Here is a 21,103-nt window from a genome sequence, read left to right as displayed (position 1 = left end):
CTGTCATGTTAAATGTTTATTGTTCTAACCCCCATATATTATTGTGCTTACTGTATACACATTGAGGCTCATTGAGAATGTGAAAGGAGGCTGTTTCCCCTCAGCAGTCAGACTGCAGTCAGGCACAGGCAACAAACATGGAGCTCTTTAGTCTTGCTAGAGAGCACTGGTAGCACTTAAAATGAACATGGGATTTGGCTAGGCTAGTAACACGCTGATCCATCAAATGCTAATTATTGCTAAATGACGTTGTTGTGATGGGTTGAGGTGAGTCTTCTAGCTGCATCATAGCCGTGTTGATTCAGTTTTGATTCAGGAGGCAGTGGGCACCTTTGAATTGAAGTATTTTATGATTTTTAGATCATCAAATAACCCAATACTTTTAGATCCTGTTATCCAACCAAAGAAACAACATTTTAAATGCAATCAACGACATGATACCGTTTGTGCCTCATATTATTCTTTCCTCAATCTAAATTCTTTCCTCAAACAGTTTTTTTACTAACAAGAGAAAAAATGTTGGATAAAAGTAATATGCAGTCAAAATAGTGGACAATCAGTGAAGTGTTTATGGATTACACACCTCCCCTCCCCCCAGCGATTTGAATTACAATCCCCCCTTACCAATACCTCGTTTCTAATGTGTTTTGCGACAGCTTCTCTAGCTAATAAATCAGGTTTTGTATGTCTGTTATTTGTTTGTGTAAATAACAGTCCCCTGGCTAGAGCTGAAAATGACTGAATCACAACCAGCACTTTGGCTTCAAAAGATTTCCAACAGGTAACAACTCAGAACGTATAACCAAAGCACTACTACACAACTACTAGTACAAGAAAACACTACACAACTACTAGTACAAGAACATAACACTCAAATCAGTAACACGTCACTGAACGTTTCGGGTAGTTTTATCCCCCTTTAGGGTCCTTTTCTGTTTGTATTGTGTTTTGTCTTTGAATGCATAATGAACTGAAACTGCCTTTTTCTAATAGAGCACAATCCCTCTAGAAATGTAAGGGATCTGTCAGTATATTTTGGATACTTTGTGTACAAAAAGAGAAAGAAAAAAACAGAAATGAAATAAAGTGTTGTATTTTATATATAATAGAACATTTCAATATGGTGATATGTCACTAATATATTTATTTACTAATATATTTATCCATTTTTGTCCAGGTCTGAAAAGCAATATATGGTTTCTTTATAGAACAATATCTATATGAAACAGACAAGTGCCATCACAGTTGTATCAACCTGGCTTCATTCCAATTATATGCAAATAAATTATTTTGAAATAAAATCTCTGGTGTTGAATACAGTCTCTATGATCTTCCTAATCAAAATTGTACATCTCCCAAGTCCCATTTTTAGAGCCAATGTACTGTACAATAAATCATACTTCTGCAATCATAAGCCACGTGACAAGATGGCACAGATGTTGTGTATATTCTGAAGAGTTGCCAAACAACCCAAACTAGATTGCCACATCTTACCTGTTCAATGCAGGTCAAAGATGGAAGACAGATGAACATTACCACTCAACAGGGGTGTTTCGTAGCTTCTTAACATCTTGTCCCACAGGTTTATCAGATCACATTACAGTATGAGCATGGCTTTATTGGTACAGCTCTACAGTTGTAATAGGAGAATCACAGGACTACAGCATGTGTATAAGTATATGTACCATGATCATTAGTACTGTACAGTACATATGTACTGTATCAGCATGTATGTAATAGGTGTGTGCATGCAGGTATAGTTGGGAGTAATGTGTGTGTGATGGTGGTGGCTGTATGTGTAACTGTTGTGGAGGAGAGGAGCAGTGCTGGGGTGTCAGTAGAAGGCTTTGGGCTGGTGTGTCAGTAGAAAGCTTTGGGCTGGTCCTCTGGTGTCAGTAGAAGGCTTTGGGCTGGTCCTCTGGTGTCAGTAGAAGGCTTTGGGCTGGTCCTCTGGTGTCAGTAGAAGGCTTTGGGCTGGTCCTCTGGTGTCAGTAGAAGGCTTTGGGCTGGTCCTCTGGTGTCAGTAGAAGGCTTTGGGCTGGTCCTCTGGTGTCAGTAGAAGGCTTTGGGCTGGTCCTCTGGTGTCAGTAGAAGGCTTTGGGCTGGTCCTCTGGTGTCAGTAGAAGGCTTTGGGCTGGTCCTCTGGTGTCAGTAGAAGGCTTTGGGCTGGTCCTCTGGTGTCAGTAGAAGGCTTTGGGCTGGCCCTCTGGGGTGTCAGTAGAAGGCTTTGGGCTGGCCCTCTGGGGTGTCAGTAGAAGGCTTTGGGCTGGTCCTCTGGTGTCAGTAGAAGGCTTTGGGCTGGCCCTCTGGGGTGTCAGTAGAAGGCTTTGGGCTGGCCCTCTGGGGTGTCAGTAGAAGGCTTTGGGCTGGCCCTCTGGGGTGTCAGTAGAAGGCTTTGGGCTGGCCCTCTGGGGTGAGCACAGTGAGGTTGCCCCTGGCATCCTGGTCCTTCTCAATGGCCTCGAACAGAGACTTGAAATTTCCTGCCCCGAAGCCCTGGGGAAAGAACACACAAACACATCTCTGATTACTTGAAAGATCTGCCTTATTCTGTGTCATTTGTAATGGCTCTAGGGATCTTCTCACTGACACCGTCTTTTTTTTCAAGGAGAACCGTCTTTGATGTCGGCTTACTGAGAGCAGATAAACGCTCTCCCAGGGTTTTATGTTCAAACACCAGTTTAGACTCACACAAGATGTGAACTGAAGTGCCCCAATTAATCATGTCAATATTTGCATGGATAATCAAAAGATCAAGTGTTGGTGGTTTGCTCCTAGAGTTCCTTTGGTGTGGTTTAGCTACGTTCTCCCCCCGTTTCAGGCAACATCCATCCATACCACCAGACTCCAGCATGACAAGAGGAGCCTGTACTAACAGGTTTGTGGGGGGTTCGGGTTTGAAAGTGAAATGCCACCGGGTGCAACCCAATCCACAGATCCCTGCAGAACACCGGGCCTTTAATCTGCGTCTGTGATGGATTTACTGGCCCTTTACAACCCAGGCGCTGGTCTGTTCACACTGGGTGGGAGCTGGAAACAGGTGTTACGGCTGCTTTGTGTTAGGTGTTTTATGGCGTTACAAGGATCTGTGTGTGTGTGTGTGTGTGTGAGAGAGAGAGAGAGAGAGAGAGAGAGAGAGAGAGAGAGAGAGAAAGAAAGAAAGGGGGCTATTGGTCTGTAATTCTTTTTATTATTTTTTTCAGGGGGGTGGGGGGTACCCCTTCTCTGAGCCGCAGTTTGTATCTGATATACTCACAAAGTGGTTGTGACGTTGAATGACCTCCAGGAAGAGAGTCGGTCGGTCCTGCACAGGCTTAGTGAAGATTTGGAGCAAGTAGCCCTTGTCATCAAAGTCCACTAAGATTTTCAGTTCCTTTACACAGACAAGACAAAAAAGAGGTGCATGACTTAAGTCTTACTGACACTAGCTCAGAAACCAGACAGTATGAGAGAAGGCTGATGACATGACACGCTCCGTTTACCTGCAGCTTATTGAGATCCTCCTTCACCTTGATCTTGGCTGTCTTCAGGTTCTCCCGTAGGCTCTCGTAGTACGCATCAGGGGCGGCCAGGAACTCCATGCCCCGGGCCCTGAGGTTCACTACCTGTTTCAGGGCAGAAAAAGTCCAACAGGTCTTAAACCTGTCACCACTTGCTTGGCTTCAGTCAAAACATTGGAGGCTATGAAGGCTGATGGGTAATAAGAATGTCCCAATTCCTGTCTTTGAAATCATGCCTGCCTACTGATTAACTGCAATTTTCCGTTGTCTTTCTTTTTAATCATCAAAAGACGGCTAACTCACAGCTTGGATGATGTTTGATGAGTTGAGGGCTATGTGCTGCACACCTGGCCCTCCGTTGTAGTCGACATACTCCTGGAGAGCCACAGAAACACACACACACAATAGGAAATATTAAACAGGAATATTTTAATATTCTAATATTCTGCCCACGAGAGTTCAGAGTTGTTAGTCAGACCTGGATTTGGGATTTCTTCTTTCCGTGTGCAGGTTCGTTGATCGGCATCTTGATGGTCTCTTCATAGTTGGTCACCACGATGGACCTCAGAGAGCTGTAGTCTGTGTGGATCTGCTTGTCGTCTATCGACCAGAACCGGTGGAATAGCAAGCACTTCTGATACCTGGAATGTTGGGAGTCAGCGAGGGGTTAAACTGGTCTCTAATGGCTGTCATCTTTCATTTCCTTTCTCTCTTCAGCTCTCGTGTCTAAGAGAGAGACAGGTGGAATGGAAGTACTAGAGGAATCCTGCACTTCACAGTTATGTGTTGTGTGTGTATATCAGGGCTCAGACCCTGTAGTGGTTTATTCTAATTGCCGTGGTTGTTTTTTGCCCTCCGGCCTAGTTCCTTCTCTGCCAGGTGTGTACCTATTACCTGTGTCGACCCTTACCAGCAGTGGTGTAGTCTACGTGACACGCAGGACTACGCCGTATACCCACTAGGAAAGGCCAAGGATTTCCGTATACCCACTTAAAAATGTGTGAGGATACGTAACAGCGTTTTATGACAGAACTTTCACCCTTTCATTCATAAAATTCACCCCGTCTGTGTTACGAAGCACTTGACTTTTGGACCATTGGGACCTTATAACATGTAATCGTCATTGTAAATGAGAATTGGTTCTCAACTGACCTATCTGGTCATATTTTTTTATTTATTTTATATATTATAAAAATAAATAAAAGTAATGTTAGATAACGTTAGACAGGGAGCGCAGATGTATTTTTATGGCGTTCCGAAATGAACGATATGAGGCTGGGAGGGAAAAATCACAGTATACCCACTAGAAAAAACTAGACGACACCACTGCTTACCAGTCTGTTACTGGCACCATGTTATCATCCGGCTGGTTTCCCACAATGTGATCGATGAAATTCAGACAAGCTGGTGGCCTGCAGAGAGGGGGACAGAGAGGGGGACAGAGAGGAGGACAGAGAGGAGGACAGAGAGAGGGACAGAGAGAGGGACAGAGAGAGGGACAGAGAGGGGGGACAGAGAGAGGGACAGAGAGAGGGACAGAGAGAGGGACAGAGAGGGGGACAGAGAGGAGGACAGAGAGGAGGACAGAGAGAGGGACAGAGAGAGGGACAGAGAGAGGGACAGAGAGGGGGGACAGAGAGGGGGGACAGAGAGAGGGACAGAGAGAGGGACAGAGAGAGGGACAGAGAGGAGGGACAGAGAGGGGGACAGAGAGAGGGACAGAGAGGGGGGACAGAGAGAGGGACAGAGAGAGGGACAGAGAGGGGACAGAGAGAGGGACAGAGAGAGGGACAGAGAGAGGGGACAGAGAGAGGGACAGAGAGAGGGACAGAGAGGGGGGACAGAGAGAGGGACAGAGAGGGGGGACAGAGAGAGGGATAGAGAGGAGGGACAGAGAGGGGGACAGAGAGAGGGACAGAGAGGGGGGACAGAGAGAGGGACAGAGGGGGGACAGAGAGAGGGACAGAGAGAGGGACAGAGAGGGGGGACAGAGAGAGGGACAGAGAGAGGGACAGAGGGGGGACAGAGAGAGGGACAGAGAGAGGGACAGAGAGGGGGGACAGAGAGAGGGACAGAGAGGGGGACAGAGAGGGGGACAGAGGGACAGAGAGAGGGACAGAGAGGGGGGACAGAGAGGGGGGACAGAGAGAGGGACAGAGAGAGGGACAGAGAGAGGGACAGAGAGAGGGACAGAGAGGAGGACAGAGAGAGGGACAGAGAGAGAGACAGAGAGGGGGGACAGAGAGGGGGACAGAGGGACAGAGAGAGGGACAGAGAGGGGGACAGAGAGGAGGACAGAGAGAGGGACAGAGAGAGAGACAGAGAGAGGGACAGAGAGAGGGACAGAGAGGGGACATAGAGGGGGGACAGAGAGAGGGACAGAGAGAGGGACAGAAAGAGGGACAGAGAGAGGGACAGAGAGGGGGACAGAGAGGGGGACAGAGAGAGAGACAGAGAGGGGGGACAGAGAGAGGGACAGAGAGGGGACAGAGAGGGGGACAGAGAGAGGGACAGAGAGAGGGACAGAGAGGGGACAGAGAGGGGGACAGAGAGAGGGACAGAGAGAGGGACAGAGAGAGGGACAGAGAGAGGGACAGAGAGAGGGACAGAGAGAGAGACAGAGAGAGAGACAGAGAGGGGGACAGAGAGAGGGACAGAGAGGGGACAGAGAGGGGGACAGAGAGAGGGACAGAGAGAGGGACAGAGAGAGGGACAGAGAGAGGGACAGAGAGAGGGACAGAGAGAGGGACAGAGAGGGGGGACAGAGAGGGGGACAGAGAGAGGGACAGAGAGAGGGACAGAGAGAGGGACAGAGAGGGGGACAGAGAGAGGGACAGAGAGAGGGACAGAGAGAGGGACAGAGAGAGGGACAGAGAGAGAGGGACAGAGAGAGAGAGACAGAGAGAGGGACAGAGAGAGAGGGACAGAGAGAGGGACAGAGAGAGGGACAGAGAGAGAGACAGAGAGAGAGACAGAGAGGGGGACAGAGAGAGGGACAGAGAGGGGACAGAGAGGGGGACAGAGAGAGGGACAGAGAGAGGGACAGAGAGAGGGACAGAGAGGGGGACAGAGAGAGGGACAGAGAGAGGGACAGAGAGGGGGGACAGAGAGAGGGACAGAGAGAGGGACAGAGAGGGGGACAGAGAGAGGGACAGAGAGAGGGACAGAGAGGGGGGGACAGAGAGAGGGACAGAGAGAGGGGGACAGGGAGAAAAAACGTGAACAGTTATTTCAGGAGTGAGTGCATTTGTGTCTAAGCCTCCTACACACTGTGAGATTTTTTGCGATTTTATACGTTTAGTGTTGCAAGCCACACTGTGCGACATGGAACTAATAATCTTGGGTACAACCATCAACGTGATGCGTGCACACTGTGCGACGAGCCACACACTTGAATCGTCGGCTAGGAGGGAGCGTCATCAGCGTGCATCCGGCTCCCATGGCAACAGGCAACATACACGACTGGTGATCTTTCGTCTGGGACAGCCCAACATGACACAGTGTGTAGGAGGCTTAAGAGACCTGGCCTCTACCGTACAGTCTGATCCCTGAACTAAGAGACCTGAACTACAATGTCAATGCACACATACTGTAGGAGAGGTGCGGCTATAATGGTTAGATATAGTCATAAAGTTACCTACTGTAGGCTATGTAAAGATATATGATTGATATATATGTATTTTTTTTAAATCACTTGTCACTTGTCCCACTCACAGTCTGGGCAGCAGGGGGTCCTTGAAGAGAGGCTCTTTGTATCCGGGCAGAAACAGGCCTTTGTACGGTCCGAGGTATTCAATGAGTGTGTGTGTGGTGTCTCCATACTGGTAGCAGATGGGTGAGACAGAGTTATTCATTTGATTTCATAGTTCCCTCAAGGAATGTTGCCATGGCTAACGTGGTTAGCGCTGGCCAGCTGGGACTCACCGTCTGGACCACCGCCAACTTGACTTTGCCGTCGCCGTCCTGCTCCACCCAGGGCTCTCTGACCACCACGGCCCCGCGCTCCTTAGCTTTCTGTGATTGGTTGATTGATTGATTGAGTTTATTCATGGATCGAGTAAAAACTGTGATCCAAGGGATGACATGTGAAAGTGTGAACACTTATTTCCAACATGGTCCTTAGATATTATCATACAAGACAACAATAACATCAAACAATCATTAAATAAACATTACCCCCCCCCCCCCAAACAAAAAAAGGGATTAGGAACTTCTAGGAAAAATAAAAAGAATAAAAGTAGGCTAAGAATAAAAGAATAGGAATAAAAGTAGGCTAAAATAATAGGCTTTCCTATCTTAAAAAGAGAATAAAAGTAGGCTAAGATTAAAAGAATAAGAATAAGAATAGGCAAAAATAAATAGTCTTTCCTATCTGTTCACCTTACTCCAGAGGTAAGCTCTAACTAACCTGTCCTCTAAAAGCCCTCCTAGCTTCTGCTGTGAACAGACCAGGACACGACCAGGTCAGAGAACACAGACCCCCTCCAAACACAACTAACCTGTTACTTGATCACAGAACCACAGACTGTCCCGGTGGGGGCAGATGTAGGGAAATATCCCCATGGTTACTTTGATACAACGAAAGAGGAAGAGGGGGAAGGCTGCTATCCACCTGCACATTCAATGACAACTTCCCCCCGGGCATCAGACCCAGAGCAGAGCTTATGCAAACTCTTTGTGTAACCTGCAGAACAGGGTTCATTGTGAGCCATTCAACCCTCAGCCTGTCCTCAGAGGACCCTGCCAGGCCTGTGTGGCTAATGCCACTGTTAGGAGTCTGCAGGTGTGTGTACACACGCACACGCACACGCACACGCACACGCACACGCACACGCACATGCCTGGACATCCCAGCTATAGTACCACAAAGAGTGGTGAACATTGTTCCTATGTGTGTAAACTGCACTTGGCCACAACCCTTCTCTTATTGTGGAGAGACAAAGGATACTTTTACACTGTTAACTGCATGGAAGTCATATGTATAGGACTGTATTTGATGTGAATGTCAACAAATACGTTTCCAGGTACATTTCACTTGTTACCTTGATTAAGAAGTCAAGGTCCTCCACTTGGAAAGCGATGTCTTTCACTCCGTCCCCGTGCTTAATCAGGTGTTCCCCGATTTCTAACGGAAAGAGAAACTCAGTCAGAATCATCTGAACTCATATGACTAATCATGGACTGCATGGGTCACTTTCCATATCCAATAAAACTGTATGAGACGAAACACTTGCCTTCATTTCCTGGATTCAGGGCAGATTGAAATTCAAATAGTATCTGGGTAGGGGTGGAAGAAAGCAGAGCTGGTCAATGTATCAGGGCTAACGTTATGGTATATATCGCTCATCCACTTGTATGCAAGTATTGTTATGTGGGTTCCTGTGAACAGTGCTTATATACAATCATTACTGTACCATATGTGTATTTATAAGAGGGTTTAAAAGACCGATCATCCAATAGTTGGGTATGAGAGTGCGTACCTTATCCTGTTTGATCACGTGAGACACCACCTCTCTGCTGCCTGTCTCCAGACCCTTGTAGGCCACAGGCTCAAAGCCCATCTTATCACAGTAGAACACCGCTGCCTTCAGAGAGAACACAAGTCTACGTTAGCAAAGACTAGACTTTGATTCAAAAGGCGTCATTTTGAAAGACATCATACACTTATTGTATTAGTCTTGGACAAAGCTGAATAGATGAGGCTTTAGCGACATGGCATATAGGCTGCTGTTGCTGCCAACTGTGTTGCTCAATTCTGTCAATTCGTAGATTGATCTGTTCTTTCTCAGCATGGTTGAATGAACTGTGAACTGAGGGAACATTTTAGCTTTTGAAGTCGAAATTATTTGTTTACCCAGTAAACACCAGCTCATTGCTCATCGATGGATCTTCAAAGATCAAATTAGCCATTTCAGATACTAACATTTGTGAAACCCTCTCGTTATTATGTGGTTAATCAAGTCTGACCCTGGACTGTAAACACATCACATTTCACAGAGCCTAATGTCAACTAAGCACAAGACCAACGACCTGAGCCTCTCTCCAGAAAACAAAGGTTCATCCATGACAACCCTAGCGACCATGGTAACCCTAACCCTAAACCCTAGCTCTCCCAGCAGTCTGGGAGTCACTGGATCATTCATTGTGAGGCTCATACAATGTGACGTGAACTCTGAAGAGAATTGTCATATTAGCCTACGTCTCAGATATGACAGGTATATGACAGTGTCGCTGTACCTTTAAGAACATTTCAGGAGAACACTCAGGTTTAGGGACTCACCTGTTTGGCATTGCCCACCCAGAAGGTCACATGATGGAAGTTAACAAATTTCCCCCGCTCGGGCTAAAGGAGAAGGAGAGAGAAATCCCATGTATTAAATATCTCTTAGATACAAAGATGTATTATTTAAATATTAACTGTCTGCCTGTTAAGAATTATTCCTGCTTTGCCATTAATGTGTGAATTAAAATAACTGTTCTAATTGTAGGGCACTGGCTCTTACGTAACAACATCACTGTATCCACTTGCTGTGTTTACTGATAATGATGTAATGATTACCTTCTCTCCTTTATCTGTGTAGGTCGTCTGAAAAGAGAAATGAAAATATGATCGATCATCTTGTCTCCAGATGAAGCATTCAGTGGATGTGGATGTGGGTCTTGTTGACTGTAAGACTCTTCCCACAAAGCGTCATTCAAAATGTCATTTAGAAATGATAAATGATAAATCTCTTCAATACATTTGGTCCTAGAGGGATGGAAATCACTCAACACATGGAAGGAAATGGCATCTTTATATTGATGTTAAAATCAAATACTATCAAAAGCTGAAAATATGTAGATCAAAAATGTTGATCATATTTTCCAGGACACAGGACTAAAATAGATTATAGATTATATCACTCACTGTCTGAGTCTGATTAACTCTGAGGTGAACAGTGAGATGAAACCAAATGGATTTCTGGTGAATGGTCAACAATGACCTCAGATTGATTTATCTACCAAAGCAACTCTCTATTGTAAACTAGTCAAAACGACTGATAGCTGTACAGTTCTGAACCCACCCCGTCTCTGACCCCAGCCCCCCCAGCGTCATGGCATTATCACTCACCATGCCGTGACTGTAGATGGACACTGATCATCAGTAGAGAAGACCTAGAGCGCTCGCAGATCAGGCCCACAGATAAGTACTGGCCTGAGCGCCCATGGTGATTGGTCTTTGGGGTCAACACCCCCCTGTCCGCCTCCTGCCTTCCTCCCCCACCAGAGCCATGGGACCCAGAGGCACTGCCCCCATCTTCTTCTGTTTGGCAGTTGTTGTCGTTTATCTTGGCCAATATCGATCTCCTTCTGCCTTCAGTATGTGCGTAGCAGCGTGTTGTTCTCAGCGTAGGTGGTTAACAGTCTGGCCACAAGGGAAAGACCGGTTAGATATTTCTCCTTGTGACACCCCAAGGCGAGAACATCATTTACATGTACCGACAACTAAACTCAATATTCATATCTACCTATGCCCTGCCCCCCTTCCATAAGTATTGGAAAGAGGAAGGATTTTGTCTTCTTTTAGCTATATACTCCAATAGTTTGGATTTCATTTAAAAAAATGTTTTGCTATAGGGTCATGGTGTAGAGATTCTCAACTTGAATTCAATGTTGTTGTTTTTTCAGATTGGGTTCACCATTTAGAAAGGTTTAAAAAATGTTTTTAACATTAATTTAAATTAAATTTAAATGTTAAATTAAAATGTTAAATTAATTAAACATATTTCAAAGCTCCAAAAATATTGGAAAAAAAATGGTATGATCATATAATCCTTTGCATGCAATAACTGCCTGAAGTCTGCGACCCATTGACCCCACCAGACGCTGGGTATGGTGATGCTCTGCCAGGCCTTTACTGCAGACATCTTCAGTTGTCTTACTGTATGATGACGCACCATCCAATGAATTTGGAGGCATTTGCTTGTACTCGAGCAGACAAGATATTTCTGCACACTTCAGAATACATTCTGCTGCTGCTGTCAGCAGTAACATCATCAATTAAGACAGTTAGCCAGTTCTTGTGGCAGTTCCAGTATACAGTATACCCAAACCATAGCACCCATACCATAGCACTGCCCCCTTCTCCCCACATGTTTTACAGATAGAGGTGGTATGTTGTAAATCTTGGGCAGATAATGTTTCCCCCAAAATGTACCTCTTACCACCAATCTGGTACATGCAGGGCTTAAAGTGGGAAAAAATCCTGTGCCTGAAACTTTTTCTTGGGGAGGGGGTCACAGTTTGAGATATTGGGAGAGCGGGTACAGAAGACAGCTTCTTGTCTCAATGTTAAAATGCATTAATACTATTTTATACTCAATACAAAATAAAATAATATATTTAGATGTCTTTAAAAAAACAAACTGATTAAATCACTTAAGGCCAAACTGATTGCATCACTTATTAAGCCACTATCACTATAACAATAGATCAATAGATCTACATCAAGTAGAATACTGATGACTAGTGACACACACTCAGGGAGCAGGGACCCAGGGAAGCCAGCATCCTTCAGACTACGGCGTGCACACACACACACACACACACGCATGTTAGCTAACACACAACAACACACACAATTAGTGGTAACACCCTTTAAACTTGGACGCATTAAATACAAAGAGTTAAATAGTAGTAGTAGTAGTAGTAGTAGTAGTAGTAGTAGTAGTAGTAGTAGTAGTAGTAGTAGTAGTAGTAGTAGTTTCCAGTGTATCTAATGAGAGGGGCATAACACGTTTGTCCATAGATGTAAAACAAACTCTAACCCATGCATACTTTGTAGTAGGACAGCACCATTTTTAGACAGTATATACTCACATGTCCGTGTTCCACTGGTTGGTGGCAGTGTTAAAGTAGCCCCAGCTGGCTGCATTCTGGGAAGTCATTGCACATCTCTCCAAACCACACAGCTGTAAGGGTTGGGGAAGCGACCTTATTGTGGAGCGACCCTTTGGCGCCCTCTGGTGTTTTATGTATGCATTTGTCTGTCCTAATTAACTGATTTGTACCTGGTGTGTGTTGTTTGGCTGTGGCTATTTAGATCCCTCTGTTTCCCCTCTGGTTGTCGGTTGTTCACTTCATGTTGCGTTTGTTATATGTATACGATTCTTCTTAGCCTTATTGTTCCTCGCCGGATTAGGAAATAAGTATAGTTGACGATTGTAAGTACATTGCTCTGCCTTGTTCCTGTTATTATTTAAAACGTTTATCGGAGACTTGTTTTCTCCTCTTTTGTTTATTCGCTTACTGTGCGGTTATTATTTGTTCCGTTTACTCAAAATAAAGAGTACCGTTATTATTTTACTCCTGCTTCCGTCTACTCTGTTCTACTCTGCGCCTGGGTCCAAACACATTACCCCATCGTAACAGAACAACCGACCATTATGGACCCAGCAGATGTAGAGCAGATTCGCACGGTGCTGAATACCCAGGGGGCTATGGTAGCCCAGCAGGAGCGGAACCAGCTGGCGATGTTTGCGGAGATCGAAAAGCTGACCATCGCCGTGACTAGCCTGGTGGCCGCTCAGGCCAACCCCACTCCACCAGCGGCAGCAGCAGCAGCAGCTATGCCTCCTCTACCGCCGGTGACCACGCGGGAACCCCGACTACCTCCTCCCGAACGCTATGATGGACGTCCAGAGGGCTGCAGAGAGTTCCTGACTCAGTGTTCACTGATCTTCACCCTGCAGCCCCTGTCCTTCCCCACCGAGCACTCCCGAGTGGCCTACATCATCACCCTGTTAACGGGCCGTGCCCTGTCCTGGGCCACGGCCGAGTGGGAGAGTCAGTCGCCGGCGTGCTCCGACGCTACAGCATTCACCCGGGAGTTACGCAAAATATTCGACACCTCCCGGGTGATATCGGGGCACGAAGCCGGTCGGCGGCTCACGGCGTGTCGACAGGGGGATCGCTCGGTGGCGGATTATTCCATCGAGTTCCGCACTCTAGCTAGGGAGGCGGGTTGGGAGGAGAAGGCCCTGGCCGTACTCTATACCCAGGGGCTCTCGGAGGCGATGAAAGACCAACTTGCCCTCCGGGACCTCCCAGAGCGGCTAGACGGCGTAGTGGAGCTCTCGGTGCGTGTGGACAATCGGCGCCGAGAGCGATCACGTGAGAGGGGCTCGTCGAGGGGCGCTCCGTTCCAACCTCCTCCTGCTAGGGAGGCGACTCGGCGGTTCCCGGAGGAGACCACGGAGGAGGAGGAGGCCATGCAGTTGGGCGCAACACACCTCTCCAGCACAGAGAGGCGGCGTCGGCTGGACGAGCGGCGCTGCTTCCGTTGCGGTCGCAAGGGTCACCGCTACAGTGCCTGTCCAGGGACCTCGGGAAACGGGGCAGCCCGCTAGTATCGGGAGGGGTATTAGCGGGTAGGGACATACCCTCGGGTTTCAATGACCCACGAACCTTTTTTTCTGTTAAGGTGCGGTGGGGACACTGTACCCAGCGAGTTCGGGCTCTGGTGGACTCAGGGGCAGCGGGGAATTTAATGCACGAAGGCCTGGCCTGGGGGTGGGGGGTTCCTTTGGAAGAATTGAAAGAACCCGTTCCTGTTCGAGCCCTAGACGGCCGGCCATTGGGGTCGGGGATCATTACCCAGCGCACTATGCCTGTACATATCCAGGTGGGAGGGGGTCGTTGGGAACTCATACGATTTTTTATTGTGGCCTCTCCTGATTGCCCTATTGTGTTAGGTCACCCCTGGTTAGCTTCTCTCAACCCCCGCATTGACTGGTCCACAGGTCGACTCTCCCTCGAAGCAGGCTCCGTCACAGTGCGTACTGAGTCTCCGCCCACGACTCTCGCATCCCCGTTGCAGCCCCAGTTCTCGCCTCTCCCCCTTTCCACCCCTCTTCCTAATTCCCCTGGCCCTGCTTCCCCTTCCAGCCCCGACCTGACAGGGGTGCCTCAGATATATTGGGACCTGGGGGAAGTGTTCAGTAAATCTCGGGCCGAGAAATTACCCCCCCATAGACCCTATGACTGTGCCATCAATCTGCTGCCGGGTACTGTGCCGCCGCGGGGACGCCTGTTTTCCCTCTCTCGCCCGGAGAATCTCTCCATGAATAAATACATAGAGGAAGCACTGGCCGCGGGTCATATCCGTCCTTCCACCTCGCCCGCTGGCGCAGGCTTCTTCTTTGTGGCAAAGAAAGACGGGGGACAGCGTCCCTGCATCGATTACCGCGGTCTAAATGACATTTCCATAAAGAATCGCTATCCCCTGCCCCTCATGGATACCGCCTTTGAGTCACTGCAAGGAGCAAGGGTGTTTACCAAACTGGATTTACGCAATGCATACAACCTGGTGAGGATGAGGGAGGGGGACGAGTGGAAGACGGCTTTTAACACGCCTAACGGACATTATGAGTATTTAGTCATGCCCTTTGGTCTCGCTAATGCACCCGCAGTATTTCAAGCACTAGTCAACGACGTACTGCGGGATTTGATTGGTCATTCGGTTTTTGTGTACCTTGACGATATCCTCATTTTTTCCAAAGACATTACTCAACATCAACGTCATGTCCGTCAAGTCTTTCAGCGCCTCCTCCACCACCAGTTATTTGTCAAGGCAGAGAAATGTGTCTTTCACGCCGACACAGTGTCATTCCTGGGGTTCATTATAACACGGGGGGATTTAAGCATGGACCCTGCCAAGGTTAGTGCGGTGTTAGACTGGCCCCGCCCCTCCTCTTTGAAACAGTTACAGCGGTTCCTAGGGTTTGCTAATTTTTATAGACGCTTTATCCGCAATTTTAGTGCCCTAGCTGCCCCTTTAACTGCCCTCACCAGGTCTACCCTCCGTACGTTCGCCTGGTCCTCGGAGGCGGAGGCCGCCTTCGTGGACCTCAAGCAACGGTTCACCTCTGCTCCGGTCCTAGCCCATCCGGACTCGGAAGTACCATTCCTGGTGGAGGTGGACGCCTCAGATCTCGCGGTGGGGGCGGTGCTCTCCCAGAGGTGCAGGAAGGATGGGAAGGTACATCCCTGCGCTTTTTTCTCACGTCGGCTGTCCCCGGCCGAGTGTAATTATGACGTAGGAAACCGGGAGCTGCTGGCCATTAAATTGGCTTTGGAGGAGTGGAGGCAGTGGCTGGAGGGGGCCGCACAGCCGTTTGTGGTGTGGACGGACCACAAGAACCTGGCCTACATCCAGGGGGCTAAGCGCCTCAATTCGCGTCAAGCCAGGTGGGCGCTGTTTTTTACACGCTTCCAATTTTCCATCTCCTTTAGGCCGGGGTCCAAAAACGTCAAGCCGGACGCCCTCTCCCGGCAGTTCGATCCGGCGGACCGGGAGGAAAAACCCCACCCCATTGTTCCGGAGACCCTTATTGTTGCCCCTGTGTCGTGGGGGATCGCTAAAGTGGTGAGAGCGGCGCTCAGGCGGGAGCCGGATCCGGGGGGAGGACCCCCGGGGAGGCTGTATGTTCCCAAGACTGCGCGCTCACGGCTGCTGCAATGGGCGCATGCGTCGCCCCTCACTAGCCACCCCGGGGCTGCCAGGACCCTGGACTTTATTCGCAGGAGGTTCTGGTGGCCCACAGCGGAGAGGGATACGCGCGCCTTTGTGGCAGCCTGTCCTGTGTGTGCGCGCAGCAAGACATCTCGCCAGCCTTCAGCGGGGCTACTCCGACCCCTCCCCATCCCCAAACGCCCCTGGTCCCACATCTCCCTTGACTTTATTTCAGGTCTCCCTCCCTCTGACGGGTTCACTACCATCTTGGTGGTAGTGGACCGTTTCTCCAAGGCGGCCCACTTCATCCCCCTCCTCAAACTCCCCTCGGCCCGAGAGACGGCCGACCTGGTGGTGCAGCACATCTTCCGGGTGCATGGTCTCCCGCAGGACATGGTGTCGGATCGGGGTCCTCAGTTCGCTTCCAGGTTCTGGAAGGCGTTCGCGACCAGCCTCGGCGCCTCCGTCAGCCTGTCCTCCGGTTTCCATCCACAGTCCAATGGGCAGACGGAGCGTGTCAACCAGGACCTGGAAGGCGTGCTGAGGTGCTACGTCTCCGGCAATCCGGCGACGTGGAGTCGGCGACTGGCGTGGGCGGAATACGCCCACAACACCCTCCTCTGCTCATCCACTGGCCTATCCCCCTTTCAGTGCCAATATGGCTATCAACCCCCCCTATTCCCTGAGCAGGAGGAGGAGGCGGAGGTGCCCTCCGTCCAAGCCCACGTCGGTCGCTGTCGCCGGACCTGGAGGCGGGTGAGGGCGGCGCTTCAGCGGGCGTCGGCTCGGTCCCAGCTTCAGGCCAACCGCAGGCGTCGCCCGGCCCCGATCTTTCGCCCGGGGCAGAAGGTGTGGCTCTCGACCCGGGACCTTCCCCTCCGGGTCGAGTCCAGGAAGCTAGCGCCCCGGTTCGTGGGTCCGTTCAAAGTGGTGCGGCGGGTGAACCCGGTGGCGTATAGACTACTACTCCCACCTTCCATGCGGGTTCACCCGACCTTTCATGTGTCCCTACTGAAACCCTTCGTCACTTGCCCCATGTCCCCACCACCCCCCCCTTTTCCCCCGCCACACATCATTGATGGACAGACTGTTTATACAGTACGGAGGATTATGGATTGCCGGCGGAGGGGTAGGGGCTTACAGTTTTTGGTGGATTGGGAGGGGTATGGGCCGGAGGAACGGTCCTGGGTGCCTCAGAGGGACATATTGGACCCAAAACTAATTACAGACTTCCGCCAACTACATCCTGAGGCACCCAGGTGAACGGCAGGTGCCGTTCGTCGGGGGGGGATACTGTAAGGGTTGGGGAAGCGACCTTATTGTGGAGCGACCCTTTGGCGCCCTCTGGTGTTTTATGTATGCATTTGTCTGTCCTAATTAACTGATTTGTACCTGGTGTGTGTTGTTTGGCTGTGGCTATTTAGATCCCTCTGTTTCCCCTCTGGTTGTCGGTTGTTCACTTCATGTTGCGTTTGTTATATGTATACGATTCTTCTTAGCCTTATTGTTCCTCGCCGGATTAGGAAATAAGTATAGTTGACGATTGTAAGTACATTGCTCTGCCTTGTTCCTGTTATTATTTAAAACGTTTATCGGAGACTTGTTTTCTCCTCTTTTGTTTATTCGCTTACTGTGCGGTTATTATTTGTTCCGTTTACTCAAAATAAAGAGTACCGTTATTATTTTACTCCTGCTTCCGTCTACTCTGTTCTACTCTGTGCCTGGGTCCAAACACATTACCCCATCGTAACACACAGCATGGATACCACATAGTCATGGATGGTTCCTGCCACTGTAAAATCAGCCAGAAACCCTGGCCTGTATTCAAATTATATATATATATATATATATATATATATATATATGTTACGGTACATGTGGGAAAACTAGGGTTAGGGGTAGGGTTAGGGTTAGGGTTAGACATGCCAGCATGTACCAAGTCACCCTAGCACCTAACCCTAACCCTAGTTTCCCCACATGTACCGTAACATATATATATATATATATATATATATATATATATATATATATATATATATACACATGTACCAGAAAACGGTACATGTGGGAAAACTAGGGTTAGGGTTAGGTGCTAGGGTGCTAGGGTTAGGGGTAGGTTTGGGGTTAGGGTTAGACATGCCAGCATGTACCAAGTCACCCTAGCACCTAACCCTAACCCTAGTTTTCCCACATGTACCGTAACATATATATTAAACACACACACACACACACACACACACACACACACACACACACACACTTATTTGGATCGGATTAATATGACAATTTCAATAATTCCAAAAGAGGTTTCCATTGGACCAATCACACCCTGGGTGGTAGATAAGACAGGATTTGGTTCACCAAAGTAGCACTGGGATTTTCTTAAAAATCTAATGAACATATTGGGTACCATATTTAGCCTACCTGTTTTTGCTTTCCAGAACAAAACACCATGCATGCAGACACCCCAACTTGAATTACATTCTGAAGCTTGTCTCTGGTCAGAGAGGCGATGCACTCATTCAGAGTTTTTATTATTTGTCCAGTATCTTGTTCTTTAGCCTACATTGGAAAGCATATAGGCATTTTCAGAAGAAACAATTAAATGCAGACTGGATAAACAGGAAACTATTTGAACACAGTTAGTACCACTACATGTGATTCATCGATGACGACATCTGCCGTCGTTGGCAAAGAGAAACTCTCCGATACGTTTTTTTGAACAAATATCGAATAAGACGACCTTGATTGAAGTAGTTCCTATGTCTATCCCTAGTACATATTTCGCCATCGTTGCTAATAAGTTTACCGGTAGCTTGTGGCTTCTGTTTGTAAATAGAGAGACAGCTTCTTGTCTCAATGTTTAAATGCATTAATACTATTTTATAGTAAATACAAAATATATGTCTCAATGTTAAAATGCATTAATACTGTTTTATACTCAATACAAAATAAAATAATATATTTAGATGTCTTTAAAATCACTTAAGGCCAAACTGATTGCATCACTTATTAAGCCACTATCACTATAACAATAGATCAATAGATCGACATCAAGTAGAATACTGATGACTAGTGACCAGTCAAGACCATTGGAATCCAGGATATCTTTGAGCTCCTGCATGAGGGCTGATGAGTTGGCGATGTTTACTTTCCTGCTGACTAGGTGTTGTGTTGTTACTTTGGCCAGATCATCATAAAAAAAATCGAACAAGGCTTCTGCCTCCGATTGGCTAGAAGTCGTTGGTTGGCTTGAGCAATGTGATACCATTGGTAGGAGGAACTGTCTCTTTGCTGAAGATGACTCTTTAAATTACGATGTAAACAAATAGCATGTGATTTTTTAAATTTATTTTTTGCTCAAAATTCCCCCGCGCCGGAAATCTGGCACCGTGCCGGAGAACTTTAAGCCCTGTACATGATAATATTGGTCTTATCTGTCCAGGAGAGCGTTTTCCAGACCTCTGCAGGCTTTGTAGGTTCTTTTTAGCTAATTGTAACCTGACCATCCTTTCTGAGGGTAAGTAGTGGTTTGCACCTTGTAGTCAAGCCTTTGCATTTCTGCTGGTGACGTATTCTGCGGTTGGTAGTCTCTGACACATTGTGTGTGTGTGCGTACGTGTCTGTGTGTGTGTACACATGCTGGCCACCATGAAAGCTAATCAATATCAGGCAGATATAGGGCAAATGGAATACGTTAGTGCAAGGCTGGAATATACACATGCTGGAATATATACACTGACACATTCACGCCTACCTCCTGGAGAGTGTTTCTAATCTGTGTTCTTTCTTTGTCATCCAGTGTAGAAGTCTTTCTTGACATACCAGCCTGTTTACAATTGCTGAGCTCACCATTGCAAACCAGTGTTTCTTGTTTACTGATGTTACAAGCTGTTGGTTTGGGCTGTTTCTGATAGATTCTTCTATTACTGCAGCCTCATAATGGCTTCCTGGTCTTTCATTGACGTCTTTTTGGTCTTCATGTAAATGGACTGACTTCTATAGCCCAATTTGCAATTTGGGGTTCAGTGTCTTGCCCAAGGACACTTCGACATGTGGCCAGCCGGGGCTCGAACCGCTGATCATTAGACGGCGACTCGACCTCCTGAGCCACAGCCGCCCCGGCATATTGACAGGCACCAATAGCAGATTCCAAAGGCAAATGCGAAGCCTAGAATCAACACTAGACAGCTCTGTTATGTTATAGTTATATTATGGAGGGAACTAGACAGCATCAGTACGAGACATTTGTTGTGTCACACCTTTTACCACTAGATGGAGCCATAGTATCATCCTCACTCTCGATTGATACACAGAACCTTCTAGTCGACATCATGTATTCCTCAAAATCATTGATCTGACTCCATGTGATAAAAAAAACAACTGATATCACAGAAAGACATGTTCTCTGTGTCGTTGAATGGACAGTAAATAATAACATAACACACACCTGTGGTACAGGAGAGGAGGGTGGGATTTCCCAAGCTGAGAGGGTCAAAGGTCTCAGGCTTGTGACATATTTTAAAGTGAGGTGAAGGGTTGTATGACTGTTGACTGGTATGATAGACAGAGCATAATGTGGTCAGTCCCTCTGATTAGAGGCAAAGGCTGCAGAACGAAAATAGCGCCAGGCCTTAACTACTGTGTTGTGAACACAGGGAGTGACACAGTCTAGTCTGCAGCCGTACACGTACATGTGAGAGACACACCTACTAGAATCATATACTAGATGTTTACTCACAAGCCCAATGTGATAGTTCTACAACTGGTGTTTTAAAGTTCAGAAATAAGTCTTTACATATCAGAATTATAATTGCAGAGGTGTGGTGGACTATAGGAACTTATATCCCTGTGTGTGTGTGTGTGTGTGTGTGTGTGTGTGTGTGTGTGTGTGTGTGTTTGTGTGTGTGTGTGTGTGTGTGTGTGTGTGTGTGTGTGTGTGTGTGTGTGTGTGTGCGTACGTGCCTGTGTGTGTGTACATATGCTGGCCACCATGACAGCTAATCAATATCAGGCAGATATAGGGCAAATGGAATACGTTAGTGCAAGGCTGGAATATACAGTACAGGCCAAAAGTTTGGACACACCTTCTCATTCAATGTGTTTCCTT

The 21,103-nt window shown here is 47.7% G+C and overlaps 1 protein-coding gene across 1 annotated transcript; it reads right to left on the bottom strand.

Moving 5' to 3' along the window:
- Nucleotides 1-1,124: 1,124 nt before the first annotated feature.
- hpda (4-hydroxyphenylpyruvate dioxygenase a) lies at nt 1,125-10,677 on the bottom strand. Its single transcript, XM_080549366.1, has 14 exons — nt 10,612-10,677; nt 10,060-10,086; nt 9,781-9,843; nt 8,981-9,085; nt 8,735-8,777; nt 8,543-8,625; nt 7,425-7,514; nt 7,215-7,321; nt 4,835-4,912; nt 3,979-4,141; nt 3,804-3,875; nt 3,483-3,605; nt 3,257-3,373; nt 1,125-2,496 (listed from the first exon to the last, which is right to left on the bottom strand). The coding sequence occupies exons 1-14, from the start codon at nt 10,612-10,614 to the stop codon at nt 2,383-2,385; spliced, it is 1,188 nt and encodes a 395-aa protein (XP_080405492.1). The 5' UTR covers nt 10,615-10,677; the 3' UTR covers nt 1,125-2,382.
- Between the last annotated feature and the right edge of the window lie 10,426 nt (nt 10,678-21,103).

Source organism: Nansenia antarctica (assembly GCF_963989245.1).
Source record: "Nansenia antarctica genome assembly, chromosome: 20".
Classification (NCBI taxonomy): Eukaryota; Metazoa; Chordata; class Actinopteri; order Argentiniformes; family Microstomatidae; genus Nansenia; species Nansenia antarctica.
The sequence above is the reverse complement of the archived record's forward strand: the minus strand, read 5'-3'. Positions and strand labels throughout refer to the sequence as shown.

Coding starts and splice junctions, on each gene's coding strand:
- hpda (XM_080549366.1), bottom strand. Junction 9,086..9,780: donor GGGTGGGCAATGCCAAACAG/GTGAGTCCCTAA, acceptor TTCTCTCTGAAG/GCAGCGGTGTTCTACTGTGA. Junction 2,497..3,256: donor TTCAACGTCACAACCACTTT/GTGAGTATATCA, acceptor TTCTTTCCCCAG/GGCTTCGGGGCAGGAAATTT.